The sequence below is a fragment of the Sceloporus occidentalis genome, unplaced genomic scaffold (assembly GCF_023333645.1).
Source record: "Sceloporus occidentalis isolate IW3139 unplaced genomic scaffold, rSceOcc1.0.p SCAF_67, whole genome shotgun sequence".
In the NCBI taxonomy this organism is placed as follows: Eukaryota; Metazoa; Chordata; class Lepidosauria; order Squamata; family Phrynosomatidae; genus Sceloporus; species Sceloporus occidentalis.
Window position 1 is genome coordinate 5057429 of NW_028317047.1, and position 13410 is coordinate 5070838.

The 13410-nt window shown below is 40.0% G+C and overlaps 1 protein-coding gene across 1 annotated transcript in view; it reads right to left on the reverse strand.

Moving 5' to 3' along the window:
- Positions 1–13410, reverse strand: part of LOC149286670 (protein PTHB1) — a 269256-nt gene that overhangs the window by 146718 nt on the left and 109128 nt on the right. Inside the window, exons 9-10 of the mRNA XM_089493849.1 lie at positions 7735–7916; positions 866–942 (exon numbers count right to left, since the gene is read on the reverse strand). Of these exons, the coding sequence (XP_089349975.1) occupies positions 866–942; positions 7735–7916 (259 nt within the window). The remainder of the gene's footprint in view (positions 1–865; positions 943–7734; positions 7917–13410) is intronic.

The following is a 13410-nucleotide window of genomic DNA, read 5'->3' on the forward strand; positions in this document are numbered from 1 at the left end:
CTTAGCACAAGCACTGTGTGTTGGGAACATCATAGAAGTCAGACGCACTGGTAAGTTTGGGGGGGGGTGTTAAATGGGGGCATAAGACAGGAGGATCCAGGTCCCCTGCAGCGCTGCGGGGGATCTGGATCTTAGTCTCATAGTCAGACCTATTTGAGGTCTGATTATAAGACGAGGGGTATTTTTCAGAGCATCTGAAAAAAACCTTGTCTTATAAATCGAGCAAACACGGTATATATATATATATATATATATATATATATATATATATATACATACATACATATACACACACACATACATATATTTATATTAGGGCTGCAACTAACGATTATTTTCATAATCGATTAGTTGGCCGATTATTTTTCAGCTGTCAGAGTGGTGGATCCAGGTCCGCTGCAGCACTTAGTGTTATTATTTGAGGTCAGATTATAAAACAAAGGGTATTTTTCAGAGCATTAGCTCTGAAAAAACCCTCATCTTATACTCGATAAAATCGATTCAACTAATCGATAATGAAATTCGTTGGCAACAATTTTCATTATCGATTTTATCGATTAGTTGTTTCAGCCCTAATTCATATAGTATATATATATATATAAAAAGCACTCTCAAAGGATGGCCAGCACTCCAGGTCTTTAAGTTAACAACTTCTCTTTATTCAAAGTCAAGTCGACGTTTCAGTCATTGCTGACTTTCATCAGGACATATATATATATATATATATATATATATATATATATATATATATATATATTTATACACACACACACACATATATATATATATATATATATATATATTCACAAGCTTTATCCTGAAATGATTATTACATAGTTCAAACTACAAGGATAAAAATACTTACAGATACAGAATCAAGCTCGGAGGAAACAGTTGCCACTAAGGTCAAATCATCTTCCTTATCAAACCTGGGCAAAATATCTGTTGAAAAAAAAGGAAATTACATTAGGCTATTGCAAGAAAAGACAGGAACATTTCAGATATTAATATACAAAGATGTAAGCATAACTATAATTTCAGTAGACATGTGTTGGGGTTTCATAGGCTAAACATTGAGTTGAAGATGATTTCAGATCAGATTAAATATTTTATCGCACTGGGGCTGGTTTAATGCCAGGAGTAAGACAGCTGCCTGAGGTATCCGAGAGTGGTACAATTCATGGGACATATCTGGTCAATGACCAACCCTATATCTTACCAACTTTTCAACTCTAGCAAATGCCAAGAGGGTTACTTTAGCAAGGCGTTGTATGTCGGTGGAGAAATGCATGGTATCGCATATGCTAATGCCAAGAACTTGGAAGGTAAACCCTTCTATAAACCCTAATTTTCACTTGAAAATCCTTATTGTCCTTTTACAGGTGTTGAAAAGTAACAGTTTGGGAATTTACTGTTAATTGAGAGCAAAGCAATATATACCGTATTTGCTTGATTATAAGACGAGGTTTTTTTCAGAGCAAATGCTCTGAAAAAGACCCCTCGTCTTCTAATCGGGGTCGTCTTATAATCAGACCTCAAATAGACTAAGATCTAGATCCCCCGCAGCGCTGCAGGGGACCTGGATCCTCCTGTCTTATGCCCCCCAACTTACTGGTGCTTCGGACTCCCCGGAGTGTAGCCGGGGCAGCGTGTAGACGTCTACGCGATTCACGAAGATAACTTCCCCTGCAGCCGGAAGGAGGTGCGGTTAGCAGCGGGGGTTGTCTGCGTCCATCGCGCAGACCTTTCCCGGCTGTCAGTGAGAAGAGTTCCCCTTCTCACTGACAGCAGGGGAAGGTCTGGGCGATTGACGCAGACAACCCCCGCTGCTAACCGCACCTCCTTCTGGCTGCAGCGGAAGTTGTCTACGCGAATCACGTAGACGTCTACCTGCTGCCCGGACAACACACTGGGGAATCAGAAGCACCGGTAAGTTTGGGGGGGGTTAAATGGGGGCATAAGGCATTTCTGTAGGCAGAGTGCTCTATGAAATGCCTTTTAACCCCCTTAATGCCACTCTGCCTCCAGAAATGCCTTTTAACCCTCTATACACCACTCTGCCTCCTGAAATGTCTTATACCTCCCTATATGCCACTCTGCCCCATAATATGCCTTTTAACCCCCTAAATGCCAGAGTGGCATATAGGGGTATAAGGCATTTCTGGAGGCAGAGTGGCATATATTGGGTCAAAAGGCATATCATGGGGCACGGTGGCATATAGAGTGTTAAAAGGCATATCAGGGGGCACAGTGGCATATAGGGGGGGTATAAGGCATTTCTGGGGCAGAGTGGCAAGCCTGGGGGCAGATGTGCGTAACTGGGGGGCAGGTTGGAAAATAAAAGGAAATAAAAACAAAATATTTTTCTCATTCATAGCTTTTATTAAAAAAAAATAGTTTACATAGTTTACATGAATTAACATTTACTGGTAAAACTTTTTTCCTATAGGGTCGTCTTATATTCAGGCCTTTTCTTTTTTCCTAAATTAATATTCAGATTTGGGGGGGTCGTCTTATAATCGAGCAAATACGGTATATCGGGGAAAAAGTACACTGAATAGCAAACAATTCCATGCTTGGTAACTCTAGATTATCTGAAATAGACAACATGAACTCTAGATTACGTTACTCCAGAGAAGCAGACACTAATAGAAGCGTTACGGAATTTGATGGCGCTATATAAAACAATAAATAATAATAATAGAAACATAGAATTTGATGGCAGATAAGAATAATCGGCCCACCTAATCTGCCCATTATTCCTGATCTAGACTCAGACGTTAATCTGTCTTCTATCTCGTTTTAGGCTCAAGATTTATGCCTATCCTATACATGTTTAGATTCCCTCGCTGTATTTGCTTCTAACACTTCTGATGGGAGGCCATTCTATTTATCAACCACCTGTACTCTGTCAAACTCAGAGATAGTCAAAGTCTCCGCACAAGGGCCAGTGTCCATGGCAAGGTTTTAAATACTTAAATCATCCTTGTCAACATCCTTCTGGAGAAAAGGGTCTCCAGAACGTACAATACTCTAGGTAAGGTCTGGCCAGAGATCTGTAAAGCAGCAGAACCACCTCTCTCTCTTTTTCCGCTATTAATTCTCTAGCTATCAAACTCAGCACTCTGCTTGCTTTTCCCAATGCTTTATCACAGGGAAGTTTTTCACAGGGAAGATAGACCTTTTTGTTTTGGGGATGTGCTCAAAGGAATGGCTAGGAAGCAGAGCTTTGCCAAAACCTTTTATGACACTTTGTCCTATTGATTTTTTTTTTATGTAAATGTAAGAGAGAAGAAAGACAATTGTGTTTCATTTATGCTGTTTGGTTTATAGACACAGTTTAGGCTGTTCATACATACAAAACAGTAGTGTCCATCCTAAAAACAAATTTGCAGAGATGAAGTGCCTTTTTTGAGGTTATTCTTATTTACTAATTTACATAGCTCCATCGTATTCCACAGTGCTCTACAGTCTGTAAACAGGACATAACAAGTGGTGTGTCATACAACAATATAGACAGAGATACAAAAGGTGAAAAAGGCCCTACACAAATGAGTATAAAAGTTTCATAAACATTCAAACGAGAGAACAGGAAAAACGAGAAACAAGTGTGTTTACAGATGAAGAAGTTCTACGTGAACTCTCAAATGAAAAAACAGACAAATTATTTGGCCTGGTGGGATACATCTAATATAAGAAAACCTTGTTAAATATATCTACTGGAGGGAGGTAGTGTCACACTAACTCTATTTTTTTTACTGTGTAACTAAAATAATAGGCCAGGGACGAACAGGCTATCACCTATCTAGATTCCATTAAGGTATTTGACACTGCAACTCTTAGAAGACTTATAAATTAAAGTGTTTTAACATAACAGTTGAATGTATAAGGCAATGGCTAAGTGATAGGAGATATAACGTTTTAGTTAAAAGGAAGGTTGTGTTACCAGTGGGGTACCTCAAGGATCAGCATTGTGATCCATGTGTTTTTAAAGATCATACAAAGGTCTGCAACAGGATAGACATTTCTGGTGGAACAAGCCAAATGGCAAGTCAATTTAGTAAATTAAAATATTGGTCGAGCATCTGGTAGTTGCAGTTTAATGTTAATAAATGTAAAATAATGCACTTAAAGTAAAAATCTCAAGTCAGAATTGGGGGGTCCTGTCCTGTCAGTTACAACAGACAAAGGTACTTGTCCCACTTTCTTAAGAGTGTAGAATGTTTGCTAGGTATGAGTATATTACGGTGTTCTACGACCCTAAAAGTCACTAGAGTGTGTGAATGAACAACCTAAAATGAAGCACAATTGTCTTACTTCTGTCTTGCTTTTACATAAAAAGCAAATCAATAAGACAAAATCTCATAAAAGGTTTTGGCAAAGCTCTGCTCCCCAGCGATTCATTTGAGCACATCCCCAAAAAGGTCCCTCTCAATATTTGAGATATTGGGATATGTCCTCACAAAAGGTGAGATCTTACAAAGTTTGCTAATTAAATAACCAAGGCTCCCTCCTTCTCATTGTGACTGTCAACAGGCAAGGGAGCCATTAGTGAAACCTTCTTAGGTTAACTGTATCCTAAGCAGTTGATCCATATTCTCTGTGGAAAAAACAAGCATTATTTTCAGACATCCCAGTGTTTATTATTGCGACATTGTTCACCAAGTATAAATAAGCCTTTTATCATGCTCCAAAAAACACAAAGGTACCGGGAACAATACCTCTCCTCAAGATTAGGTGACCTAATTTTGCTTTAAAAAAAAGGATTTATTCCTAATTGAAGTCTTGACAATTAATGGTTAAGTAAAAGACTAAAGAACCTTAAGGACCATGAGAGTTCTAGTACCCGTGTATTCCAGAGTTTTCTGAAACTTGCAGGGCAGGTGGTCTAAACAAATCTTATCGATCTTCAGTTTCAATTTCAGCACAAAAGAGCACAAATTGTTTCTCAAAACTGGCTCACATATTGATCTCTTTAGCAGTCAGACAAGCCTGCTGAGCATCGTGCAAGGAAGATCACAGCACTCATAGATTTAATGAACTATTTGAGTAGATGTTTGGGATTTTTAAGTCAGTATAATTTTATGTTGTGATTGCCTTGTAAAGTATTTGGCCTGGGTAACACTGTTGGAAAAGCATAGTTTGAAAGGTAATTAGCATCTATTTCATGTACTTTGCCCAACATAGCTAAATTAAAAATGTGCTTATGGAACTGGCAGGCTTTCACTTGACGTAATCTGCATACTACATTGCTTATTAACATGGTATTTCATCGACAATATTTTTACTTTAAAACAGTCATGGTTAATCACTGTATAAACGGATACATGCAATGTTGATTATGCCAGGTAATTTACATTTTAGAGGCAAATATTTAAGCATATTAAGCCCCATAAATGTTTTTGTGTAATAATGTACCTAAAACCGTCAGCGGCTAATCATCTTAAGCGGAGATCAGTCTGTACCCATTTTCTTAGGTATCCGTGTTGACTACACAACAAACTGGTCAGTGGACAAAAAGCACCAAAATATCTTTAGGATGCAGAATAATCAATACCATAGCTAGTTTTGGAGGCTTTCACTAGTGGCTTGCTCAATAGAAGGTGCTGCGAGAAGCGATATATGCATTTTTATTTTGCTTATCTATGCAGATGTGATTGCCTGCACAGTTTGTATCCAAAGTGTTAGCTAACCAAGCAGTCATTCTTTAGTTGCCTAGCAGTAATGCTCCTGGAAGAAAGTACCAGGAGCATTAGAATAACTAGTTCACTGCATTTCAGGTACCCCAACAGAAAGCAACCCTCACTGCGTGAGCTCTTATGGAGTTGTTATGCCTATGGTTATACATGCCTTATCTAGGCATTAAAGACATTAAAACATATTATGGTAAATGAAAATACATACAAAGGACCAAAGTAGCACCAGTACATTTAGTGATCTCTAGCATTTAGCAGTGGTTGTGCAACTTTCTAATAAACAACATTTATTTTGGTAAAGTATAAGCACAAAGAAAACCAATGCATATATCCCACAACACTCGTCTGTTAAAAATGTGACTTAGTGAACCGACAAATATTAAGGGTTAGAACCTAAAATGTACTTTTTTGTACAGTAAAGATGTTTGATTTAATATATACTCATCAAAAAACGATAATAATTTGAAGAGTTAAAGACAAACGCATTTCTGGCACTAGTTCGAAAAGAACATACCGTATTTGCTCGATTATAAGACGACCCTGATTATAAGACGACCCCCCAAAATCTGAAAAAAGTTTTACCAGTAAATGTTAATTCATGTAAACTATTTTTTTTAATAAAAGCTATGATTGAGAAAAATATTTTTTTTGTTTTTATTTCTTGTATTTTCCAACCTGTCCCCCAGTTACGCACATCTGCCCCCAGGCTTGCCACTCCAATATGGCACTGTGGCCCATGATATGCCTTTTAACCCTCTATATGCCACTGTGCCCCATGGTATGCCTTTTGACCCCCTATGTGCCACTCTGCCTCCAGAAATGCCTTATACCCCTATATGCCACTCTGCCTCCAGAAATGCCTTATACCCCTATATCCCATTCTGGCATTTAGGGGGTTAAAATGCATATTATGGGGCAGAGTGGCATATAGGGAGGTATAAGGCATTTCAGGAGGCAGAGTGGCATTAAGGGAGTTAAAAGGCATTGTATAGAGCACTCTGCCTCCAGAAATGCCTTATACCCCTATATGCCACTCTGGCATTTAGGGGGTTAAAATGCATATTATGGGGCAGAGTGGCATATAGGTGTATAAGGCATTTCAGGAGGCAGAGTGCTCTATTAAATGCCCCCTTAACGCCACTCCAGAAATGCCCTATGCCCCCATTTAACACACACACACACACACACACACACACACACACACACCCTATACCCCCATTTAACTAACACACACACACACACACACTCTCCCCTCCCCTCCCCTCTCAGCCCTCTCTTACCGGTGCTTCCAGCCGGGGCAGCGGGTTGACGTCGCCTTCTGCTGCAGCCGGAAGGAGGTGGAGTTGGCAGCGGGGGTTTGTATCCGTCCGTCGCGTATACTTTCCCCGGCTGTCAGAGATCAGAGTTCCCCGCACCGGTGCGGGGAACTCTGATCTCTGACAGTCGGGGAAGGTTTGCGCGACGGACGCAGACAACCCCCGCTGCTAGCCACACCTCCTTCCGGCTGCAGCGGACGTTGTCTACGCGGATCGCGTAGACGTCAACCCGCTGCCCCGGCAATACAGCAGGAAGCACCGGTAAGTGTGTGTATGATGGGGGGGGGGGGTGAGACAGGAGGATCCAGGTCCCCTGCAGCGGTGCGGGGGATCTGGATCTTAGTCTCCTAATCAGACTCTATTTGAGGTCTGATTAGAAGACGACCCCGATTAGAAGACGAGGGGTATTTTTCAGAGCATTTGCTCTGAAAAAAACCTCGTCTTATAATCGAGCAAATACGGTATATAATTTTACATATTATTTTATTAAATTAATCATTCTTAAATGAGAGTTGGATCTGAAAACATAATATGAAGCTTTAAGAACACTGCATTCCAACAAAACAAACAGGGGATATAACCTTTGATCATGTATACTCAGATGTGTTCGCTCAGCATTTTGGAAGTGGTACACAAAGAGTTGTTATCCTCTCCCTCAGTTTTTTAATAGTATGTTTTAATTTCATCCTAACAAAAAAAAAATATCCAGGGATTCATAATACCTTGTGTTTTTGAGGTCTCTTTAATAATTCTCTGAAGTTCTTTCATTTCTACATCCAATTCTTCATAGTTGATATCCCTGGACTCTACTTTAGGGGCCTGGAAAAGAGAAGGATCTGTACCAAGGTAGGAGCACTGTAACTGGCCACTGCCACTCAGAGTGACAATCACTCCTTTTAGATCCCTGTATAAGAAAACAAAACACACAATAAATAAATGAAACACACAAAAGATAATAAATGGGGAACTGCAGTGATGTCTGTTACTTTGGGGACAAACAAGGGAAATGCATGTTCATATTATAGTTGGAGGGGTTAAAGACAATGGCTCACTTTATTTTTTGTACCCCTTGTGATAATGGCTGTTTCTGAGGTGCTTGTTTTTATTGTATCTGTTTGGTGTAAATAATCTGTTTATTATCTGATTTTGTATGCACTGTGACTATTTTTTTGTTAATAAATATTATTTATTTTATTAAGTTTTGCCTTTGTCTGGTAAAGACTCACGTTACCTGATTAGACCAATTTATTGGTAATTTGAAACCACATAGTTATTGCGTTAAAGCATATTGTGTGTCACTCGTACCGACCTTTAACTCCTGACGGTGAAACTTTGCCTGGAGAGACCAATGGTCTCCCTGCTCCAAGAGTTAAAGCTCCGTACGAACGACCAATAGAGTCGCTCTTACAGACCTTTAACTCCTGACATGGAACTTGGCTCCAAGAGTTAAAGGTCCGTATGAGCGAATCTCTGACAGAGGAGCTCCCTGCTGGCGACCAATAGAGTCACTCATACAGACCTTTAACTCCTGACTGCGAAACTCCTCCTGGGGACCCCGTTGGTCTCCTTGCTCCAGGAGTTAAAAGGTCTCTACGAACGGCCAATAGAGTTACTCCTGACAGTGAAACTCTGTCTGGGGAGACCATTGGTCTCTCCACTCTAGGAGCAGTGAGACCAATGGTTTTCCCAAGCGGAGTGTTAGTTTTCATGTTCGCACGAATACGAATGCACGAGTCTATTAACAACTATGTTCCTGTCGCAGAGTACAAACCATTCCTACTAAACCTAAATTAGGACTTTATACTGCCATATTTTTTCTAATTTGCAGATACGAAACAGTACCTGAGTAAACCATTGTGGAAAATGCACACTTTTCCAAGTTTATATCTTATCTCACGCAGTTTAATTTACAGTGTGCCTGAAATGTACTTCTGCGCTTCAGAGCTCTGCTAAACATTTTATCCTGTCTGGCATTCAGAGAATGCTGCCTGCAATTTCAATCACCTTCCAGAAACTATATTACATTACATTTTACACAGGATAACTCAGTTGTCCAAAGCAACTGACTTTCAAATTGCAATACATTTATTGAGCAGCTCATGTAAAAAACAGGTTTGCAAAATGTTAAAGGGAACACATTACTAAATGAAGGCTGTTGCAAAAGAGTTTTTCTGTTTAGTTACAACAGAAAAATCAAACTGGGCACTACAGAGTTCCAAATTACCAATACTTTTCTTTCTCTGAAATCAATATCATTAGTTTGTATTCTTGCTGCGGTTGAGCAGCCACACCTCTTTTTCTGCTTTCACTTCCGATCACATGCAGACACTGAAGTTAATGGAAGGCTGATTTTCACTTGCTTAGAGTACTGTAGTACTCTACACTAACCTTCTACTACAACTACCTATTAGAAAGACCACAATGCCTCAATGATGCATATAAAATAAACAGTTAATAGAGTAAAGCAGAAATTAACTAACATGAAATAAAAACTTTTAAATGGCATCAGAGTGGAAAGACATAACCCGATTCTTCATGAGCAAGTCACCAGTGTAAACTGGAAGGAACCACATGGCAATTCATAGAAAATAATAAATTGTGATTACAGTTTCAAATTTAGCATTTTGCATCACAATTGTTATGCGGGACCCTGGATATCACCGGGGGAGGAACCCACGATGCAGAGACGGTAGCGGACCCATGAGGTAGCAGGTGTAAATAGGATAGTCCGATGCAAACAAAGCAGTTCAGGGCCAGAGGCAGGAAACCGTAGTCAGGATAAGCTGAGGTCGGGGCAGGCAGAACATGATCCAAGTCAAAAGAACAATAGCCAAAGGTCGGTACACAGAGGTCAAGAATAAAGAAACACAATACACAGGAGCCCAGAGCACAAAGACAAAGTGACTCTTTGAACAGGCTACCATAAACGAAAAAGGCAGGTTTAAATAGGGCCAGGGACGGGAAAACAACGGCAAACGTCCAATGAGTGCACTATGACGTAATCGCGACTAACGCACGCGAATAGCGTCGTCGTGATGTACACTAGACTATTAACCAGTGTCAGCGGGTGTCGCGGGTGTGCCACGCTGGCACGTACAGAGGAGAACGAGCGTCGCCGGCGTGCCACGGCAGCTTGCATGGGTTCAAGGTAGATGTAACAACAATTCTGTAGAAGTCACAGATGCAAAGATGGTTCACTGAATACAAAGGAATTACAAAACTTTATTTTAGTTACCCTAACCTTTAATTAAATCCAGGCTGTCTTGTTATTGATCACTAAGCCTCCACATTATCCATGAGAAACATGGGTACATGCACAGTCACAATCTTGAATACTATACTTGAAATTAGATAATGAGATTCTGTTATATGTAGTCATAAAATTAAAATATTTTGAAAAAGTATTTTATTTTACACCATATATAGCCTTGTCACTATGGGAACTGTCAGTCACGTTAGGTGGGGACCATCGCTGTATTACAGACACTTCACATAAGCCACTGAAAGATTTTGTTGTGTGCAGGGAGGACCAGACAAATTACTTTGTGTGCAGTGACAGTAGACATGTCATATTGTGGTGTGTGCAGGGAGGAGCTGCCAGATCATGTTGTGTGGGGTGGGTTGAGGAGTCAGTTCCTGAAGTGTAGAGTTGTGTGCAAAGAGTGGGGGAGGGTTAGCTGCACAGTGCTGTTTATAAATTGGGCCAAACGGAAAAGGGATTGAGGCAGGGGCTTAACTAGAAACCACGGGGCCTTGGTGCAAAAATTGCCCAGGGCCCCCAACCTCAACAGCCAGTCTGTGCCATTACTGCCCCAAAACAACTTGTTTGCGCCTTCTTTGACCTTTGTTTCCCCTTCCAACATAAAATAAATGTAAACAATTCTGAACTGACAAGGAGAAGACAGGAAGAAGGGGTTAGACCCCTGTAGTTATGCCAGTGGATCGAGGGAATGATAGAAGATGTTTGAGGGGGAGGAAGAGAGAGACAGGAAAGCAATAATGGAAAATATAGAAGAGAGAGAAAAGAAGAGTGAAAAGAAAAAAATGAAAAAGGGAGGCAGAGTGATTAGAAGAGATTCAGAAAAAAGTAAGAAGTCAAGAGAATAAAAAAAATGTAGAAAGGAAAGTCAAAAGAAGAAGAAAAAGAATGTGCACATCACTTTAATAACAGGCACATACGCTAGAAATATTACATTAGGTTAAATTATCATCCCAACATACTGTAAATTCCCATATTTATATAAGTACTCTCACCTGTATTCAACTGTGTTTATCTGAAAGTGGTGGGTGTTTTTTTGAGTTTATTTCCATGATCTCTCAGTTTGTCTGGCCTCATTATTCCAGTAAGAGCAAGAAATACGTTTGCATTTTACAGAGTGTAAACAGCATAAATAACAATTTTATTTGAGAAGCCAACCACTGCCCTCTATTACAAGTTCCATTACTTCCCACAGTATGGCAGAAGAAGCTTTTGAAGTGCAAGTTTAAGGACAATGACCGTCTACTTATTGCTCATGGCTCACACTGCAAAATTTAAAGATTAGCTAGGGTTTATATCACTTGTATGTTTTTTCAAACAATAGTGAATCCCAAACAACTGTGTAAAGATTATCACCAGTGGATCTATTTATCAAAATTTGGAAGGCTTGCTTACTATGAAATCAGATAAAGTGGAATTATAGCTTGTAACTCAAAATCATTAAACACGTTAAGAGCTTTAGGCTCACAAAAAAGAATGCAGAGTAATAAAATAAAATACAGTACATGGATTGCCAACTGAAAAGCTCACAAAACAATAGGGTAATAATCATTTTTGTTGGCTTGTATTCACAGTGTTATCAGTAATAACAATCTAAGTATTTATGACAGCAGTGTCTAAAAATGCAATGTTAGCGAGGGTAAGAGGCTAGCAACACAAAATGTTGAACATTGTTTTCTGGTGGTAAATACTATGCTCAAACTTTAGTTTAAAAGGCCATGTTTGTTTAAGGAGTTAGTCAACACTAAGAGTTATATATCAGTGGCTCTTAAGAACAAACAACATTCCAAGATTTAGGAATAACCCTATTATGTAAAAAAAGACCTATACACAAAGTAGACTTTAGTGGTCTTTGAAGGATGTTTAAGATCAAGGTTTAACATACAGTATTGCCTTCAAAGGTACAGTATAAACCAGTAGTCCCCTCAAAAACTAGGACATAATGTTAACTATGAAATATAGCAGGAAAACTTGGCAAGAAACTACCCACGCCAAAATAAAAAAAAATCCAAAGGGTACATGGAGTAGAAGTTGTAAAACTCCCAAAAATCTACAGCTGTCCACGTATGGATGTTTGACATCCGTATACAAGGGTAAACATACTGTGATGCTGTAAACCCCAGGGAGATGCTTAGTTTGGTATTTGGGTACAGGTGCTATGCAGATCATAAATATGGGTCCATGTGGCGGAGCAATTGGAGAGTAGGGTGGGCCAATGCTCTGTTCCCCTGTGCGAGGGTGCAAGGGAGCAAAAGGGTAGATAATAGGGAGGGAGAGGATGGGTAGATAATAGGGAGGGAGAGGATGGGTAGATAATGACCCCTGGCGGGGGGGGGGGGCATTTTAAACTTCGCCCCAGGCGGCATTATGTCTTGGGCCGGCCCTGGATATACCAATGAAAACAGTAACATTTGGGAAGCACAGATATCACAAAATTAGTGCAACATATAAAAGAGTTGGCCTGAGCCCATGCATTCAGACAATTAGTCTAGACTCAAGCTCAAATCTTGACAGTTCCCAGGTATACCAATGACTGAGCTTCATTGGCCTAGATTATGTTACTGCTCCATAGATCACACACTCAAATATATATTTTGTAAAAGCACACAAAAGCTCTTGTATTTGTAGAGATTGTATTTTGTTAAAGACAACAGGGCATCACATGAAGGAAAATAAGCTAGCTTTTATGAAAAACTCAAAATGAGAAGATGGGAGCAAGTATAATGCTAAGCTTAGGGAGGCAAACTGCATTTTTAGATGTGCCAAAACAAACATGGAGGAGATGCATTCTAGCGCCATGTGTTCCTCAGGTAAGTGACACACACACACCGGTCCATCCAAGTTGTACAAAAGAAAATGTGATTCATTAGACCCTCTGTCATTGCTCCGTGGTCCAGTCCTTAAGGTCCACTGTAGGTGCTTTTGCCAGTGGACAGAGGCCAGCATGGGCACCCTGACTGGTCTGCAGCTACGCAGCCCCATACGCAACAAATTGCGATGCACTGTGTTCTGACACCTTTCTATCAGAACCAGCATTAATGTTTTCAGCAATTTGAGTACAGGATTTGACCACATGGGCCAGCGTTCACCCCCCACATGCATAATGAGCCTTGGCCGCCAACGACCCTGTCGCTGGTTC